This window comes from Calypte anna, chromosome Z (genome assembly GCF_003957555.1).
Source record: "Calypte anna isolate BGI_N300 chromosome Z, bCalAnn1_v1.p, whole genome shotgun sequence".
NCBI classification, from domain to species: domain Eukaryota; kingdom Metazoa; phylum Chordata; class Aves; order Apodiformes; family Trochilidae; genus Calypte; species Calypte anna.
In genome coordinates this window covers 43,328,677-43,344,256 of record NC_044274.1, presented here as the reverse complement: position 1 = coordinate 43,344,256, position 15,580 = coordinate 43,328,677, and the positions used below count along the sequence as shown (strand labels likewise).

At 37.6% G+C, this 15,580-nt stretch overlaps 1 protein-coding gene across 1 annotated transcript in view; it reads right to left on the bottom strand.

Annotated features, from left to right (window-relative positions):
• The window catches only part of MPDZ (multiple PDZ domain crumbs cell polarity complex component), an 87,737-nt gene that overhangs the window by 30,387 nt on the left and 41,770 nt on the right, over positions 1 to 15,580 (bottom strand). Inside the window, exons 19-22 of the mRNA XM_030466746.1 lie at positions 13,914 to 14,072; positions 10,697 to 10,966; positions 9,654 to 9,777; positions 7,842 to 8,040 (exon numbers count right to left, since the gene is read on the bottom strand). Of these exons, the coding sequence (XP_030322606.1) occupies positions 7,842 to 8,040; positions 9,654 to 9,777; positions 10,697 to 10,966; positions 13,914 to 14,072 (752 nt within the window). The remainder of the gene's footprint in view (positions 1 to 7,841; positions 8,041 to 9,653; positions 9,778 to 10,696; positions 10,967 to 13,913; positions 14,073 to 15,580) is intronic.

The following is a 15,580-nucleotide window of genomic DNA, read 5'->3' as shown; positions in this document are numbered from 1 at the left end:
ATCCCCTGCTCAGCACCTCCCTCCACCCCTTCATGCACTTCCGGACAGCTTGAGACAGTCAGTGTCATTTATTATCAGCCAAATGACATGCAGACGCCTGAACACTTGCTGTAACCTGATCATGTCTGAATGACAGAAAGAGCCCAACAGACTGCACAGGAAGAAGCAAAAATAAGAGGAAAAAAAAATTAAGGAATGAATAATATTTCTTAAAAAAATTCTCTCTGCAGCAAAAGGACACCAAGATCTAAACAGTGCTACTCAGATGGCTCTCCTTTAACAATGTTTTGTCTTCTTAAAAGCCTTCAGTTGTTTGATAAGCAGCTCAGCTATTGGATCCAAGTCTGCCAAGAAGCAAGGCTGACAAAAAAATAACATAAAATGGTTGGCCTCCCACCCACCACATGATTAAAAGAAATATGAACATACTGCTCCACAGAGCAGAACAGAGCAGATCCCACAGCATCCTCCTGAAAAAGCTGTCAGCCCGCAGCTTGGACAGGAGCACCCTGTGCTGGGTTAGGAACTGGCTGGAGGGCCGGGCCCAGAGAGTGGTGCTGAACGGGGCTGCATCCAGTTGGCGGCCGGTCACTAGTGGTGTCCCCCAGGGATCAGTGTTGGGCCCAGTTCTGTTCAACATCTTCATTGATGATTTAGATGAGGGGATTGAGTCCATCATCAGCAAATTCGCAGACGACACTAAGCTGGGGGGGAGTGTTGATCAACTAGAAGGCAGGAGGGCTCTGCAGAGGGACCTGGACAGACTGGAGAGTTGGGCTGATTCCAACGGGATGAGGTTTAACACGGCCAAGTGCCGGGTCCTGCACTTTGGCCACAACAACCCCATGCAGCGCTACAGGCTGGGGACAGAGTGGCTGGAGAGCAGCCAGGCAGAAAGGGACCTGGGAGTCTGGATTGACAAGAAACTGAACATGAGCCAGCAGTGTGCCCAGGTGGCCAAGAAAGCCAATGGCATCCTGGCCTGTATCCGGAACAGCATTGCCAGCAGGTCCAAGGAAGTGATTCTGCCCCTGTACTCAGCCCTCGTGAGGCCACACCTTGAGTACTGTGTCCAGTTCTGGGCCCCCCAGTTCAGGAAGGATATCGAGGTCCTGGAGCAGGTCCAAAGGAGGGCAACCAGGCTGGTGAAGGGACTCGAGCATAGACCCTACAAGGAGAGGCTGAGAGAACTGGGGTTGTTCAGCCTAAAGAAGAGGCGGCTCAGGGGAGACCTCATCGCTCTCTACAACTACCTGAAAGGAGGGAGTAGCCAGGTGGGGGTTGGTCTCTTTTACCAAACGACTTTCAACAAGACAAGAGGGCATGGACTTAAGTTGTGCCAGGGGAAGTTTAGGTTAGATATTAGAAAGAATTTCTTTACGGAAAGAGTGATCCGTCATTGGAATGGGCTGCCCACTGAAGTGGTGGATTCTCCGTCCCTGGAGATATTTAAAAAAAGACTGGATGGAGATATTTAAAAAAAGACTGGATGTGGCACTCAGTGCCATGGTCTAGCAACCGCAGCGGTGGTTCAAGGGTTGGACTCGATGATCTCTGAGGTCCCTTCCAACCCAGCCAATTCTATGATTCTATGATTCTATGATCTTGGCCACTTCACAGGGACATACAAGCTGTTGAGCACAGACTCCTTTATCTCGAGTCTCTCATTTATTTGGAGTCATCTCCTGTCTGTCAGTCTTCTTGTCTGTCATTACCTGACTGCCACTAATTCTCCCTTTCATTGGTTCTCTACTGAGTACAGAAAGCAGCAGAATGAAGAGCAAATAAACTTTTGTATGACTACCCTGTCTGTCTAAACCATTCTACCAAAATTTTCATAAGGACTATATTTGTTGTCTTCATCTGTCCTAAACAATGTTCCCTACTTTCTGTCACATCTACCCTATTCAGAAAAACACAAAAATGGTCATTAAGGAGGTGTCTAGGGTGCTGAACAGGAAGAACTCTCCAGTTCTTTTAAGGAAAATTCCTAAATCATCCATATTATCACCAGCTTCTTGTCTTCCTTACATCTCTTCTCTCTTCTGCTTTGGCCTCTTATCAAACACGTAAGTGTTATGTGCTTAACAAAGTGTTTCAATTTTGAAGTACTGGGGAGTTAACTACACTAGGGAACAGCAGAAGGTCACTGACTCTTATCTGTCTTGGAAGCATTTCAGCAATGGGAAACACGCAAGACAAAGCAGCCATTCTGCAAAGGCCTAGCGGTGAAACAGAGAAAGGCAAGAGTAGAAAGAGCTTTAAAAAATAACCACTACTTCTTCTCAGTATGTATATATAACTCCAAATGCATCAAACTATAGAGAAGTGCTAGTATCATATCACAAAACTCTCATGGGGCAAATACTGCTGCAGTATCACAACCTCTACAAAAGCTACAAGATGCATTTCAATTAAAGGAAATATACCAATCATCCAATTATATTAAATAGTTTCATCCCAATCAAATTAATTAATTTTCAACCTATAAAAATAAGGAGGAAATAATGTACTTTTCTCTCAAAGACACATGGAGTAAAGATCCCAAAACTGCAAGCAACTCTGCTGAATATAAGGCTTGGGCTTTATGCTAAACTGCAGCCAAAAGTTAGTGTTCAAAGTACTGAAAGGAGAATGGCAGGCTTCTAAAAAGGAAACAGCTATGCCTAGATTCGGCTTGGATGTAGACAGTAGAGTGTGATCACTGACAGCAGAGTGTTCAACAACTTACAACTTTTGTCCAGTCCTTTTGTGCAAGGAGCACATGTCAGACAGGGTCCAAAGGCCTAAAGGTTGTAGTAGTCCTTACCTCATATTTCTGGGCAACATCAGTGTTAAGAGATCTGATAAGGAGGAGGTAAACCATATTCAGTCCAGTTTCTGGGATACCCTGTCCTTTTTCATTATATGAATGAATAATTGACACTGTGCTGGGGCATTCAAGAGGTATAGCTCAAAGGATGCTCTCAAGAAGTCTTTTATGCTACTTACAAACATCTCCCAATAGGTCTCTTAGGTAGGTAAGCTTCCTTTTCTGTGTACAGCTCAGAAACTGAGAAGAAAAGAGGTTCACTACACTATTTTTTAACATGTATCTAAAACTGAGCAAGTTAATTACCTAATTGCTTTCCACAGATGTAGTAAAATTTAGATTATATCAATGGGAGCTGTTACATTTCAGCTCTTGGGAAAAATCGTATTATTTCTATTATAGTGCTTAATTACAGTTCTAATTGCCTAATTGCAGTCATAGAACATTCAAGGTGTTTTTAATTGTTCATTCTTATCTGCAGCTAAACCTTAACAATGCTTCAGCTCCTTCATAAATATAAATAAGAACACTCAGTTGCATTTTGGAAAAAATAGCATAGAAAAGAAAACTAAAATACATTAATCAGATGCATGAAAAGGTATATTCTGTTTAAGAGTTCACCTTTGCATCTTGCTCATGATTTCCAAAGTTCAGTTAACTGCAAACGCTTCCCATTGGTGCTCACATTAGCTAAGCTGTATTACTTATGTGAATCTCCTCCTCCTCTCTCTCCTTTGCACATTATTACTGAAAAACAAAGTTGAGCAAAAACCTATTTCTTCTAAAATTAGGTTTAGAAAATATATATATCAGTAAGTAATTTTTGCTATGTAGCTCTCTATCCTGCCTTCTGTGACACATCACAAAGGCATATTGTACTGACGACCTTGGATTTTTATGTGCCAATAATTTTTTTCCTTTTTTAGTGCTTCATGGACAGACATCCCACAGTTACCAAATTCATCATCACTTGCTGGATCACTAATACCTCCCTTCTTGGAAGTTACAGTAAGGTCTGAAGACATCCTGTACCACCCTGAACAGCTCAAGAGTGTGATGAAGGGCTCAGAACAAGACAGGCGTTGGGCTTCTCTGGACAGCTCTGTTGACCCTACACTATAAAGTGGAAATAAAAATCCACTCAGGTACCTAACTGCTTCATCTGCAAAGAGTACTTTTAATTGCCTTAATTAATCTTAAGAGAGTAAGAGAAACAAGTACCAAGAAATAGGGATGAAAACACAGAAAACAGGAAAGAAGTAAATGACTGCTCCAGTATTGTGTTGAATTTCTTATATGTGAGAGAAAGTAAAGTTCAGCAATTTCAGGGAAAATATAAGCAGGGTTTAATAATTTCCTGTGTTTGATAGCTGTAAAACTTTAAGGAGGAAGTGCTCTGGTTTTCTTTCTTGAGAGCTACAACCACTTTCCTTCCCCCACAGAAACACACTAGTAATGAAAGCAGTGACAATGAAAACACCAAAGAGTGTACATATGAAAATACCTTGTGAACACAACATGGCATGCAGTAAGGAGGAACATGTATCACATGCTTGACTGAACAGCCACACAAAACCTTAAAACATCAACAAACCAAATAACAAAGTACAGAAAATGTTCGAGACAAATTATTGTCATTAACATTTAAGATAGAATTTAAACCTTTTGATACATGAAGTAAAATGTAATTGCCACAGAAAATAGGATACTGAGATTAATCCAGATATCAGTACATCTCACTCATGTCAATTCTATCATTGAACTTTGTACACACACACACACATACACACACATACACACACATACACACACATGTGCACATTCTGGGAACATCTAGGGTGATTATCATAGACAAATTTAAAAATATTAGCAATAATTTTTTAGAAAATGGGTGTTTTCATTTCAGTCTTAGGAAGTATGCTCCAATCTTCAAGTGTAAAGCCATATATATACACATAGATACACACACCCATACCTTTTTAAATAGTCATATATTTATGTATCTATATGCATGCAAACACACATAGAGAGATAATATGTACCTATATCTGGATATATCCCTGAAATTACTACAAATGTCATAGAAGCATGGAATGATTGTACAGACAAATTGCAACACAGAGCCATAATGAGTTTCTGAATCTCCAATACTCACACATAACAGAGGGCCTGATCATCAGCAGGTGCTGGAGAAGATCTAGAATGTGAAGCATATGATGCAGCATCTTTTTACAATGGTGTTAACAAATGTCAATGTGTCATGCTGAATGCGAGAGGCATACTTAAGTAGTTAAAGTGTGAGAAGTCTTTTTTTTTTTTTTTTCTTTTTTCTCCTTTTTTCTTTCCCCATTACACTTCTGCTTCATATACACCTCCCCCAGAATGCATCTGCTCTTTATTATTGTTTATAGTAGTGATTATTAGCAAGCATGAGAAATGGAATTGCAATATATCTTGCATTTCTTGATTAGGAATTCATCCTCACATTTTAGGCAGGTGAATTCTGATTCATCTCTGTAATTACCTGACAGATGTTACAAGCAGCTGCTGCTAGGCACAAACCCCTGGCTATTATTACAGAAATATAAGAGCTCTTGGCAAGATGCAATAAAAGAATGCACTCTGGTAAAGCCACACATCTGATTTTCCACACAGAAAGTGGAAAAACCTAAATACCTAAGTCTGAAACTGAGAGTATTGTTTCCTGAATAATTAAAAATTAGATTTCCTTTAATAAAATAAAACAAAGTTCTTACGTGAAAGTACAGAGAGTTTTATGTTTTCTCAACAAACAAAGTTTGCCACTAAAATTCACAATTGAAATTAAAACGCTTCTGAGTAATTACTTTTGTGGGCACCCTGCTACCCAAAAAATGCTGTGTCTGAAAGCTGACAATTTTGCACTCCTGAATGAGTAAAGAGGAATGATATGCTTGTGCACCCTTGTTTCCCAAAGAAGACAAGAAACAGATTCAACTTGCTTGTTTGAAATGTTGGCCCATAAATTTCAAGTCCTATCTCGTGGTGCACCACATTGACTCTGAAATGACATCTACATAGCTATGCACTCCTCTCAGCAAAAAGGAATCCCTAACGTAAAATAATGTTTTGTATTGCCCAAGCTTCTGACTTGGGATATTACCCAAAGGTCTGCATCATAGTATTTTTCTGGAATGCTGTATTGCTCCTGAAAGTACAAGTTACAGAAAAGTTTAATTATGTTGATTAGTTTTTATCAAATCTATGTGGGCTCCCAAATATTGTCCTTATTCATACAAGAGTCCTTTAGAAGCTACCAAACAATTTGGTCTTCAGGTTCTTTGAAGTGCAGAAGGTGGCTCACTTTGGACCGTGTTACATGAATGCATTGAAGAACAAAAATATAAAATATAAGACAAAAGTCTTAAGTAAGAATATAAAAATAAACTGCCCCTTTTCTGTGAGATCTTTCAGAAAGGGGATGCACTTTTCTCTGGAAAATCTGAATATTCAAGTCTAAGACAAAATTTTGGTATTTATGACATATCTGCAAAAGACTAAGACTACAAAACAAAATATATAGTCAGAGCTATAAAAGGATAAACACAAATAATGAACACATGTGTGTTTGGTCATTTAACTACAGCATTAATAAACGACTCCTCACAGAAGACTGGTGCTGTAGCATTTGCGTATCTAAGCAGACATACAGACAGCATGCATGCATACATATCAACTGATTTCAGTAGTGGCAGTTGGGATTATATTACAGTTTGAAAACCTACAATGATAATCACTGTTACATTTTGTCAACACTAACTCATCCATATTGGTAACAGCATTGAAAATAATGTGATTCACTATATGAGCATATCCCATTACCTTAACCAGCTTGCATTAAATCATAATCTTGAACAGGGACAGTTATGGGGCAGCCAATTAAACCAACCATCCCACAGTGAAGATACTTTGCCTCCTTGTTCCCAAAATGCCAGATCTCTTAAAAGCTGGAATACCTCTGGGGAAGAACAAAATGCTCTGCAGTCCATTTTGAAAGGACAGAAACCGTACAGCCACCTGCATCTGTGCTGGGACTGAACAGATCCTTTTCGAGGCCATTGTCTCAAATAAGAGGCTTCTGTAATCAACAATTCAGTTCATCTCATTTGAAGATCTGACCCAGTGCATATTACCATGGCTTTAAGAAAAAACAGCTACTAGATTTTTTGAAGCTGTTAACAGAGAGTGGGTGTGCTAGCTTAGGAACCACCACATTTCTAGCTGGTGCACATGGACAAAGTCAATTCTGCAAACACAAGAGCCAGAAAGAAATTGTACTTTAAGGTAAGTTAAAATTCTGTAAATTGGATGAATTTGAGAAAAAATTTTATCATCACGAGAGCAGATTTTTCAATACTCCTATTAATTACTGAAAGTTTCAAGTAGTTCTCCCAAGACCAGATACTCATGTACTATAGCAACAGGTCCTTTGTATGTGCTAATAAAACCTTGGAAGTGATTTCATGAAACAAACTATTTCTGCTGTTTGTCACAGATGTACTAAAAATCTTTAAAGTATTAGTTTATTGCATTAACACCATGGGTTACACTTTCTCTCTGGCAGACAAAACTAAAATCCACAACAAAGATCTCCATCAAATGAAATTACTTGTGCAGTGGCCAGTACAGTCCACCCTGGACAAGCACAAACACCTTGAGGAAATCCTTATATCTTCTAGAAGAGTCATACTAGGAATGCAGAACACTTGACTAATCCCATTCCTCCAACAAAATCAGGAAAGGCAATAACACTGATGCTACTAGTAATAGGAATAACTTTTCTAAGAATATGCAAAGCTTCCCACACAACTGAATCTTTCAAACCCAGGAAGCAGTAATCAGAAGTTGAATTATCTATCTGAATCTGTAATTAAAAGTTAAATTCATGTTGTATAAGCAAACAGATTTTTCATTTTAAATGCACACCTAGGTAAAAAGATTTTGATTATTAGCCTCATTATAATAGAAATAATCATCTTGCTTTACTTACTTTATCTCTGGTCCTATGAGTGAATGCCTTCTTAGCATAGCCCGGGCTTGTGCATTGGTTAAATTAGTGGTTGACTCTTCATTAATGGACAGGATGCAGTCCCCCACACCGATTCGTCCATCACGACTTATTGAGCCTCCGTGGATGACACTGCGGACTATCATTCCTGAGCCATCTTTATTGGAACTTACTGTCATCCCTATAGTGAAAAACAAAACAATTAATAATTTCTTCGAGCTCCATCTCTGAGTGCCAAGAAGAAGAAAGGTAACCTGGGGCATGGAATGTAAAAGCCAGCCAGCTCATCTGCCAGTGTCAGCAAGCCTATAAACATTGGTCTTATTCTCACTTGCACTTCCTTTTCTCCAGTAGGGCACAACTATCTCTACCTTGCATCATTTAGGCTCAATATAAAAAAAAAACCAAAAACCTAAGACAGTGGAAAATTGAAGCAGAAACAAAAAAGATAATAAAATTGCTTAAAGGCAGTCAAATTTACCACTCTTCTTGATGATTCACTGCCTTTATACATCACTTTATACACAAACTTTGCTGCTTGGTTAAGCCAGTAATAAACAACAGTATCAGTGAGGCTTGTGTAATTGCACAAAATCATCACCTTCCATTTCAGTGCTGACATTCTCATTAAAACAAGTTGCAAGGCTGTCATCAAAATTTAGACAGCTACAGTTTCAGGTTAAAAATGCAAATGCCGCTGTCGAGTTGCCAACTGAATCACACAGAACAATGGCATTTGCAGCTCTTCTTGCGTGAGGGTGCTCTATCCTCTTCCCTTTTAAAAATCACTATCAGGAAGTTAGAGCTCCAGCTGTGGCTGGATTTGAAACCCTGTTGCAAGCTATAGGTGACATCTTTAAAAGGAAAAAGAAGTGCCAGTTCTCAGTGCAAATAACAGATGCAGCTGCAGCTTTCAACAACATTCACGGATCTTGATTTAGGTCCTCTTCTAAAAATAAAATTTAAAAGCAGTGTAATCATGTGAGTGAATTGGTCGCTGCCCAGGCAGCTTCCCAGGCCAGAGCACACACAGGCTGTTAGAAAAAGACTATTACTACCCCTGTGTTTTTCATCACACTGTCTACTGTTTTTCATCACTACTGGCTGCTCCCAGGAGTGGACACAGAAATATGTTTCCACCTGTTGTGCCCGTTTACCCCGAAATGTGTCTCTATTCGGTATTCTCAGGAAACAGCAGATTACAGATATTTAAAAGTCTGAGATACTCTACAAAATTATAAAACAATTGAGCTAAAAACACTACCTATTAAGTGTATTTTAATACATTTTCAGATTGTTAAAAAAACTGAGGCACTTAAGATACAATTACAAATACATAGCAAGGAAGTAAACAGCTTGTTTAGATCTTTTTGACCACCCTCAGAATGCAACATAATTTTGTGCTTATATATGTGAGAAAGACTGGTCTGAAGTTCTTTGACCAAAGTGCTCTTCTAAAGCATTTCTTGGCCAGATCTTTTTCTTCGACCATACTATATAAACATAGACACTAAAAATGATAGTAAAATTTAATTTAAACATTTATGAGTGACTGAACTCCTTTAGGGAAAAAAGTTCTCAGTAAGACTGTATAGTTATGCGTTTATAGTGACAGTATATGGACCCACTACCATCAAAGCCAAACAGGGCAAGAACAGCAAGGAATTAATATCCTGTTACACTTTCCCCAGTAAATCAAAAGTGGTTAGTCTTCAGTGAGAAAGTAAGAAATGTTTGAGAAAACCAGAAAACCACATTCCTGAGCAAGCTACAAAAAAATCTTAGCTACTTTACCTAGACTTGAGTTTCCTTTTGCAATAGTTATGGTCTTCTCGTACATATTTTTGACTGAATTTGGAGTTGTGGAATTTCCTTGCAAAGATAACGGGCATCTCTTTTCCATTAAAAGCACTTGATCCTAACAGAAGGGAAAATAACATCAATTCAGAAAACTAAGATAAAAAAGAAGATTGGACATACTGACCTTAACGCATCATACCTTATACAAAGCCAGGCACATAATTAATACAGACTTCTTCCACAGACATTGGGAAAGTCATTCTATTGAAGATCAAACCAATTTACATGAAGTTTCTGTCTTAACAGGTAATGTAGCAGATCTACCACAACGTACACACTTAATTTCAGAACATCAGTTATGCTCTCAAAACTAGTGGGATGAATCCAAGGGCTCTCAGACCAGTTCACCACAGACATATAACAATCTGCCAGTGCTGAAGTAACAAATTTTGTAAGGAATTGCAGCTCGTTTAAGAACTACTTAATAAATCTTTGAATGGAAGAAAAAAGAAACCTGTTGCACTCACTGTCATATGAAGGGATTTTATGCTTGCACACTATGGCATCATAGCCCAGTTTGTGAGCTGGAGTGCACAGGCTTGCATGAGCACCAGGATGCAAGTCTTTCACACCACTCTCCCTTGGCTTCCCAGACCTTGTTTCCTACTGTGCCACTCCTCCTTGCATCCATGCCTCTGCAGAGGTTAACAGGGATAAGAAATGTCCCCCTCACTGCCCAACAGGTACAGTTGTGCTCCAGCAGTGTCTGCTGCTCTGAGTCACGAGCAGACTTCTATAAATCCCTCTACCACCGGTCTCTAAGAGATGACTATGCTGACACTGTAACTCACCTCCTGCTTTAGATAGGTCTAAATCTACATTTTGACATGAGCTATCACTTACGATGGACATTTATAAACAAAGAAACATGCATGGATGTTAGCCAGGGTCAATTTCTGTAGGAGATTCCATGGTTTAGTATGGCCTTTCCATAGTATTTTTTAATTATTATTTGAAAACAAAAAAAAAATCTTTACTTTTCCATTGGGATCAAGCTGCATGGTGGTTTCATTTAGTGCAATTTCTGCTGTTGTCTCAGATCCAGTCCATGTTGCTACATTTTCACTTTCATTTTGGTTGAAATCTGAAACATCCAGAGGCAGATTATCCTTTTCAGCTGCAGTTTCCAAATTATTGCCCACCACGGACTTCTGCTCTGTCACTCTCTGACTTGGATCCATGTTGAACAGATTCTTGTCAGATACTGGGAGATCAGCTGTAGCATTTGAATATTCCACTTCAACAGACTGTTAAACACAGGATACAATGAACAAGCAATATTCTTTTGTAGTATAATTTAAAAGTATAATTCATAATAAAAATCTTACACAGAAATTAATCTCACATAGCTTAAACACATTTGTTGCAAAAGCAGTGTCTTCAGTAAATCCCTACAGGCATTTTACTATAAAATCTACTTGATTCCTCAGACAATTTATTCTGGTTTAAAATACCAAAAATCAATGAAAATAAAGTTACTGCAGACAGCCAAATTCTAATTTGATATTTATCAATAAATATCCATTAGCTTCAGCAAAGTGACATCTATTCTCAAATTAAATGTAACTTCAGCAAGTTTTGAAAACATCCAATTGCCTTTCTCAGGCAGAACTTCACAAGACCAAAGTGTTTACTTTCAAAACACTTAGCAGCTCAAACAATAGGCATGCAAACTAACAGTCCATTTAACTAAGTAGAAACATATTTAGATATTCCTTCCACAAGAAGAGGGAAAAGTAAGTAATTTATCAGAAAAGAAAAATAGCATGGAAATTTTCAACTGTGTCTACAATTAAAAAACAGTGATGCAATTACAGAATCTTAGCAATAAGTACTTAACTGCAAGTGTATCTATTATGGCTGCAGAACTAGGATTAAATTCTGGACAGAAAATGTGTTCAGCATTTCAAGATTACAAGATACTGCATTCAAATATTTTAAGAGATTTCAGTAATCACAACCTTCTGGGAAAAAACCCAATCAAACAACAAGAAAAAAAAACACCAAGCAAACAAAACAAAAAGACAAAAAAACCCACCACCAAGCCTTCAAATATTCTCTAGCTGAGCTTTCAGAATAAGTCATTTTAAAAACAGGTACACCATGAGATATTAGAGAGATGGATGAACTGTTTAGAGGTTGGACTTAGGGCTCTATCACTATTATGAAATTCTCTCTGATGTACTAAACATAGTCACAAGAGCATCTATCTCTATCCCTCTTAACTGTTATCCACAGATCCTACTAATTAATACTTCTTTCCTCTTACAAAATGTGGGAAAAACATGTTTCCCTGGATTTTGGGTTATTTCACAACATTTTCTAGAATGGGCCTTCGGAATTCATTGTCCTCATGCTGCATGAAATGCATATCTGCTTGTTCTGTCCCCAGCCATAAAAAAAAGGTTGACCTGTAAACACTCGTTTTAAGCTACATTTCAGAAGACAATTCAGACAGAGCAAACCCTAAATGCAACTAATCTATATAATTTAATTAAAGAAATAATTTCCTAGCTTTTGAAGAGCAGAAGACCAGGACTAAAAATCTGTTATTTCATTAGGTTTCAAATAAAGCTGGGATTTCAACTTTTAAGTCTGACTCGTGTCCATAACCAAATCAGTGAAAAAACGACTCAGATTATATTTAACATTTATTCCATGTGCCATTAGCATTGCTGGACGTGCCCCTTTTTATTTTTGCCTCACTTAACAAAAAGCCAATGCCGTAATTTTTGGTTTCAAGAATTTGTAACTATAGTAGTGATGCCAAAGTGATACCAAAGGCACTGAGAAACCGTTCCTTGTTACACAGTCAGAAGTAAGCAAAATTATCTCTGTATTCCTCGTAATATCTAATAGGGATTTTTTTTTTCATTTTTATTCCATTTTTCTTGCTTCAAAATTCTTTTATGAGTCTTTAAAAATGTCTTTCTATGTTTACTTTGTCAAATCCCTCACAACTGCAAAGCAAAAAAATGTTACTTAACAGGAACTTAATAGTCACTTCATACTGGCATATGAAGAAACTGAGACACTGAGGAACACTGAGAAATCAAGACCATAATCTTTAAAAAGACATGTAAATGAAAGCTATCTTTAAGTCAATGATAAAAATAACTTAAGACTTTTTAAAGCCTCAGTGTGATATATAATGTAAATCCAGCCTCTATCTCATAAAACGCTTCTCAGCATGGAAAATGCATAATCCGTTTAAGTAACAATTACAGAGTTATACAACGCAATCTGTCCCAGTGGCACAGCAGAGATTTGCTGCTCTGTGGATTAGGAGAAACCATTACAAGATTAATTTAGCTTTCCAACCAGTGCCTTGTAAGGGCTGAACGTATTCCAAAAGGGATAAAGGGGTTTATTTCAGCTCAGGTGTGGAGGAAAAAGCAGCAGCTACTCTTTACAAGACCACAGACTACACACTCTAGAAAGAAACACCTGTAATACTGCTTCGAAAGATGTCTACTAGGAGAAAATACTTGGAAGACTCTGGATCAGCAAATAAATTGATAAATTGCTAAGAAAAAGGAGCATTAAAAACTTTGGAGAGAAACTAAACACAACCTCTGATAAAAACAATCAAGTCATTATGGGTATGTGACCATCAAGAAAAAGCATTCTGATCTTTGTAATACTTTTAAAGAACTTATATATTAATTTATTGACTTTAAATAGAAATTACTAGTAACCAGAGATTTGAGATATACAGATTTACTTTTAATTATAGCATAATTACTAACATTTAATTCAAGCACACAGCAAATGAATGAGCGAACTCACTATGAAACATAAAAGCTTCAAAAAGCTTATGATGAAAATTTACTCTTGCTTTTGATAGATAAAATACTGTAGGATAATGCAGTTAATTTGTGCTATCACTCTTTACTGTGCTATCAAGTAGTAACAAGTTTTTGTAACCGGCTGCTAACCACATCTTTATCACTACAAACATCTCACCATATTTTATCTGCCTACACAAAATACAAGCTTTCGACGTCCTAGCTGCATCTCTCTTCAACACAGAAGTCTGAAATACACCAGCACTACCCTAACCAAAACTGCACTTTAATCTGGTAACAAACAGTGCAGTTTGAACATGGGTGACATAAAACACATATGTAATAATCCAGCAATTTCACACACATAATTGAAGTTTGTCATCAACAGAAACATCCTCCTTTTTACCTTGGGAGTTGACAATGGAAGAGAGAAGCTGCAGTTCAGCTCACCGCTGCAGGCACTGCCATGCATAGCTATCATTGAAGCCTGGAAGATGTCACTCTCTAGAGAGTACTGAGATTCAAATGTGGACTCATCCACCAGATCTGCCTCGCCGGAGTCCACCTAACAACAAAATCAATTCAATCAGCCAGGCTGTTACCTTCACACAACATAAGCCTCAAACACATGGAGCCCACATGTTATATACAGATTGACACTTTCCTTCTTTTTTTTAAAATCTTCCCTCCATGCTTTACATGGAGGATGTATTTGCACAGCACAGAAGGAAAATTTCTGCTTCCAGTAAGAACTCGTATTTCTATGACATCTTCAGAGGTTGCAGAGAATAAATAGAGTAAAGTTAAGAGTCTCAACTAGAATGAGTTGCAGGGCTGAGGCAGGCATGAGGCAGACTGTTTATAGAAGTATAAGGTGTTGGATGAATTCTCCTGCACTCCCTGGTAATATACATTTTTAATTGTTTAGAGCTTTTTTGTTTTTTAATTTGCTTTTACATTAATTAGCACTGAAAACACAATGAGCTTCACAAGATTTATTCATTAATTCTCCTGTCTTACCTGAGAAATAAAATTTTAAAGAGTTCAAGACACAGACATGGGCAGTATTTTTTGCCTTTTTTTTTTTTCTAAAAAAGAAAGATTTTTTTTTCAAAACTCATATCCTTTCAAATACTGTAATAACATTAAGTCCTGAAGACCTCATTTATGGTGCTTTACATACTCAGCTTTGATTATCATTTCATCTCCCTTGGCAAACTCAAGAAAGAAGCGTATGCTAACAAAAATGATTAGTGAGTTCAGAGCCATGACCATACTGCAGACTTGTATGAAGCAGCCAAGTGTATTCATCTGCAGAGATGGGATCTAAATGCTGTTTTTTCAGCCTCTGTGTTTAATTACACTATGAATTCATTACATCTGATTCAACAATCTGCAGTGATTCAATATATTGATTCCTTTCTGGGGTACAAATGATCAGCTTTTTATTGTCTCAACCTTTAGGACTTAAAAACTAATTCAAATTGTTCCTTTAGTGTCACTTTCTCTCAGCCCACCTTCTGGAAAATGCAGGCAACCGCTACTGAAGCTATGCCCTAAAAAAAAAACAAACTACTGTGAAAAATGGGGACAGACCTGTAGAATCTGACTGCAGATTTACCTGAGGAGAACAGTATTTAATGAGCACAATCTGCAAACACATCTTTAACTGTGTGACTTCACAGTCAATTTGATATTCTGTGCATCTACTTAAGTAGCTGGCAGAGCTTACATTTTAACCATATTACCTGCCATATATTTTCAGTGTTCTTTCAGAATTTTCATTTTTTTTGCATGAATAACAGACAGAAGTTAAATTTAAATATTTGAAGTTTCAATCTGACCTTTTCAGCACATCTTTAATTAAAGGATATTTGCAATATATAACCTGACTTCTTCACACTTTTCTCTATGAGCGAAATAAGGCAAATCCTATTATCTAACCAGGGTAACTGAAGAATAAAAACCATAAGAAGACACACTTAGAAAATATCTGTGTCCTGCTTTCTGGTTGTTTTTCTGGGTTTTTTGTTCTTTGTAGAGTCCCATTTCCTTTGTCTTTTTAATCTAAGT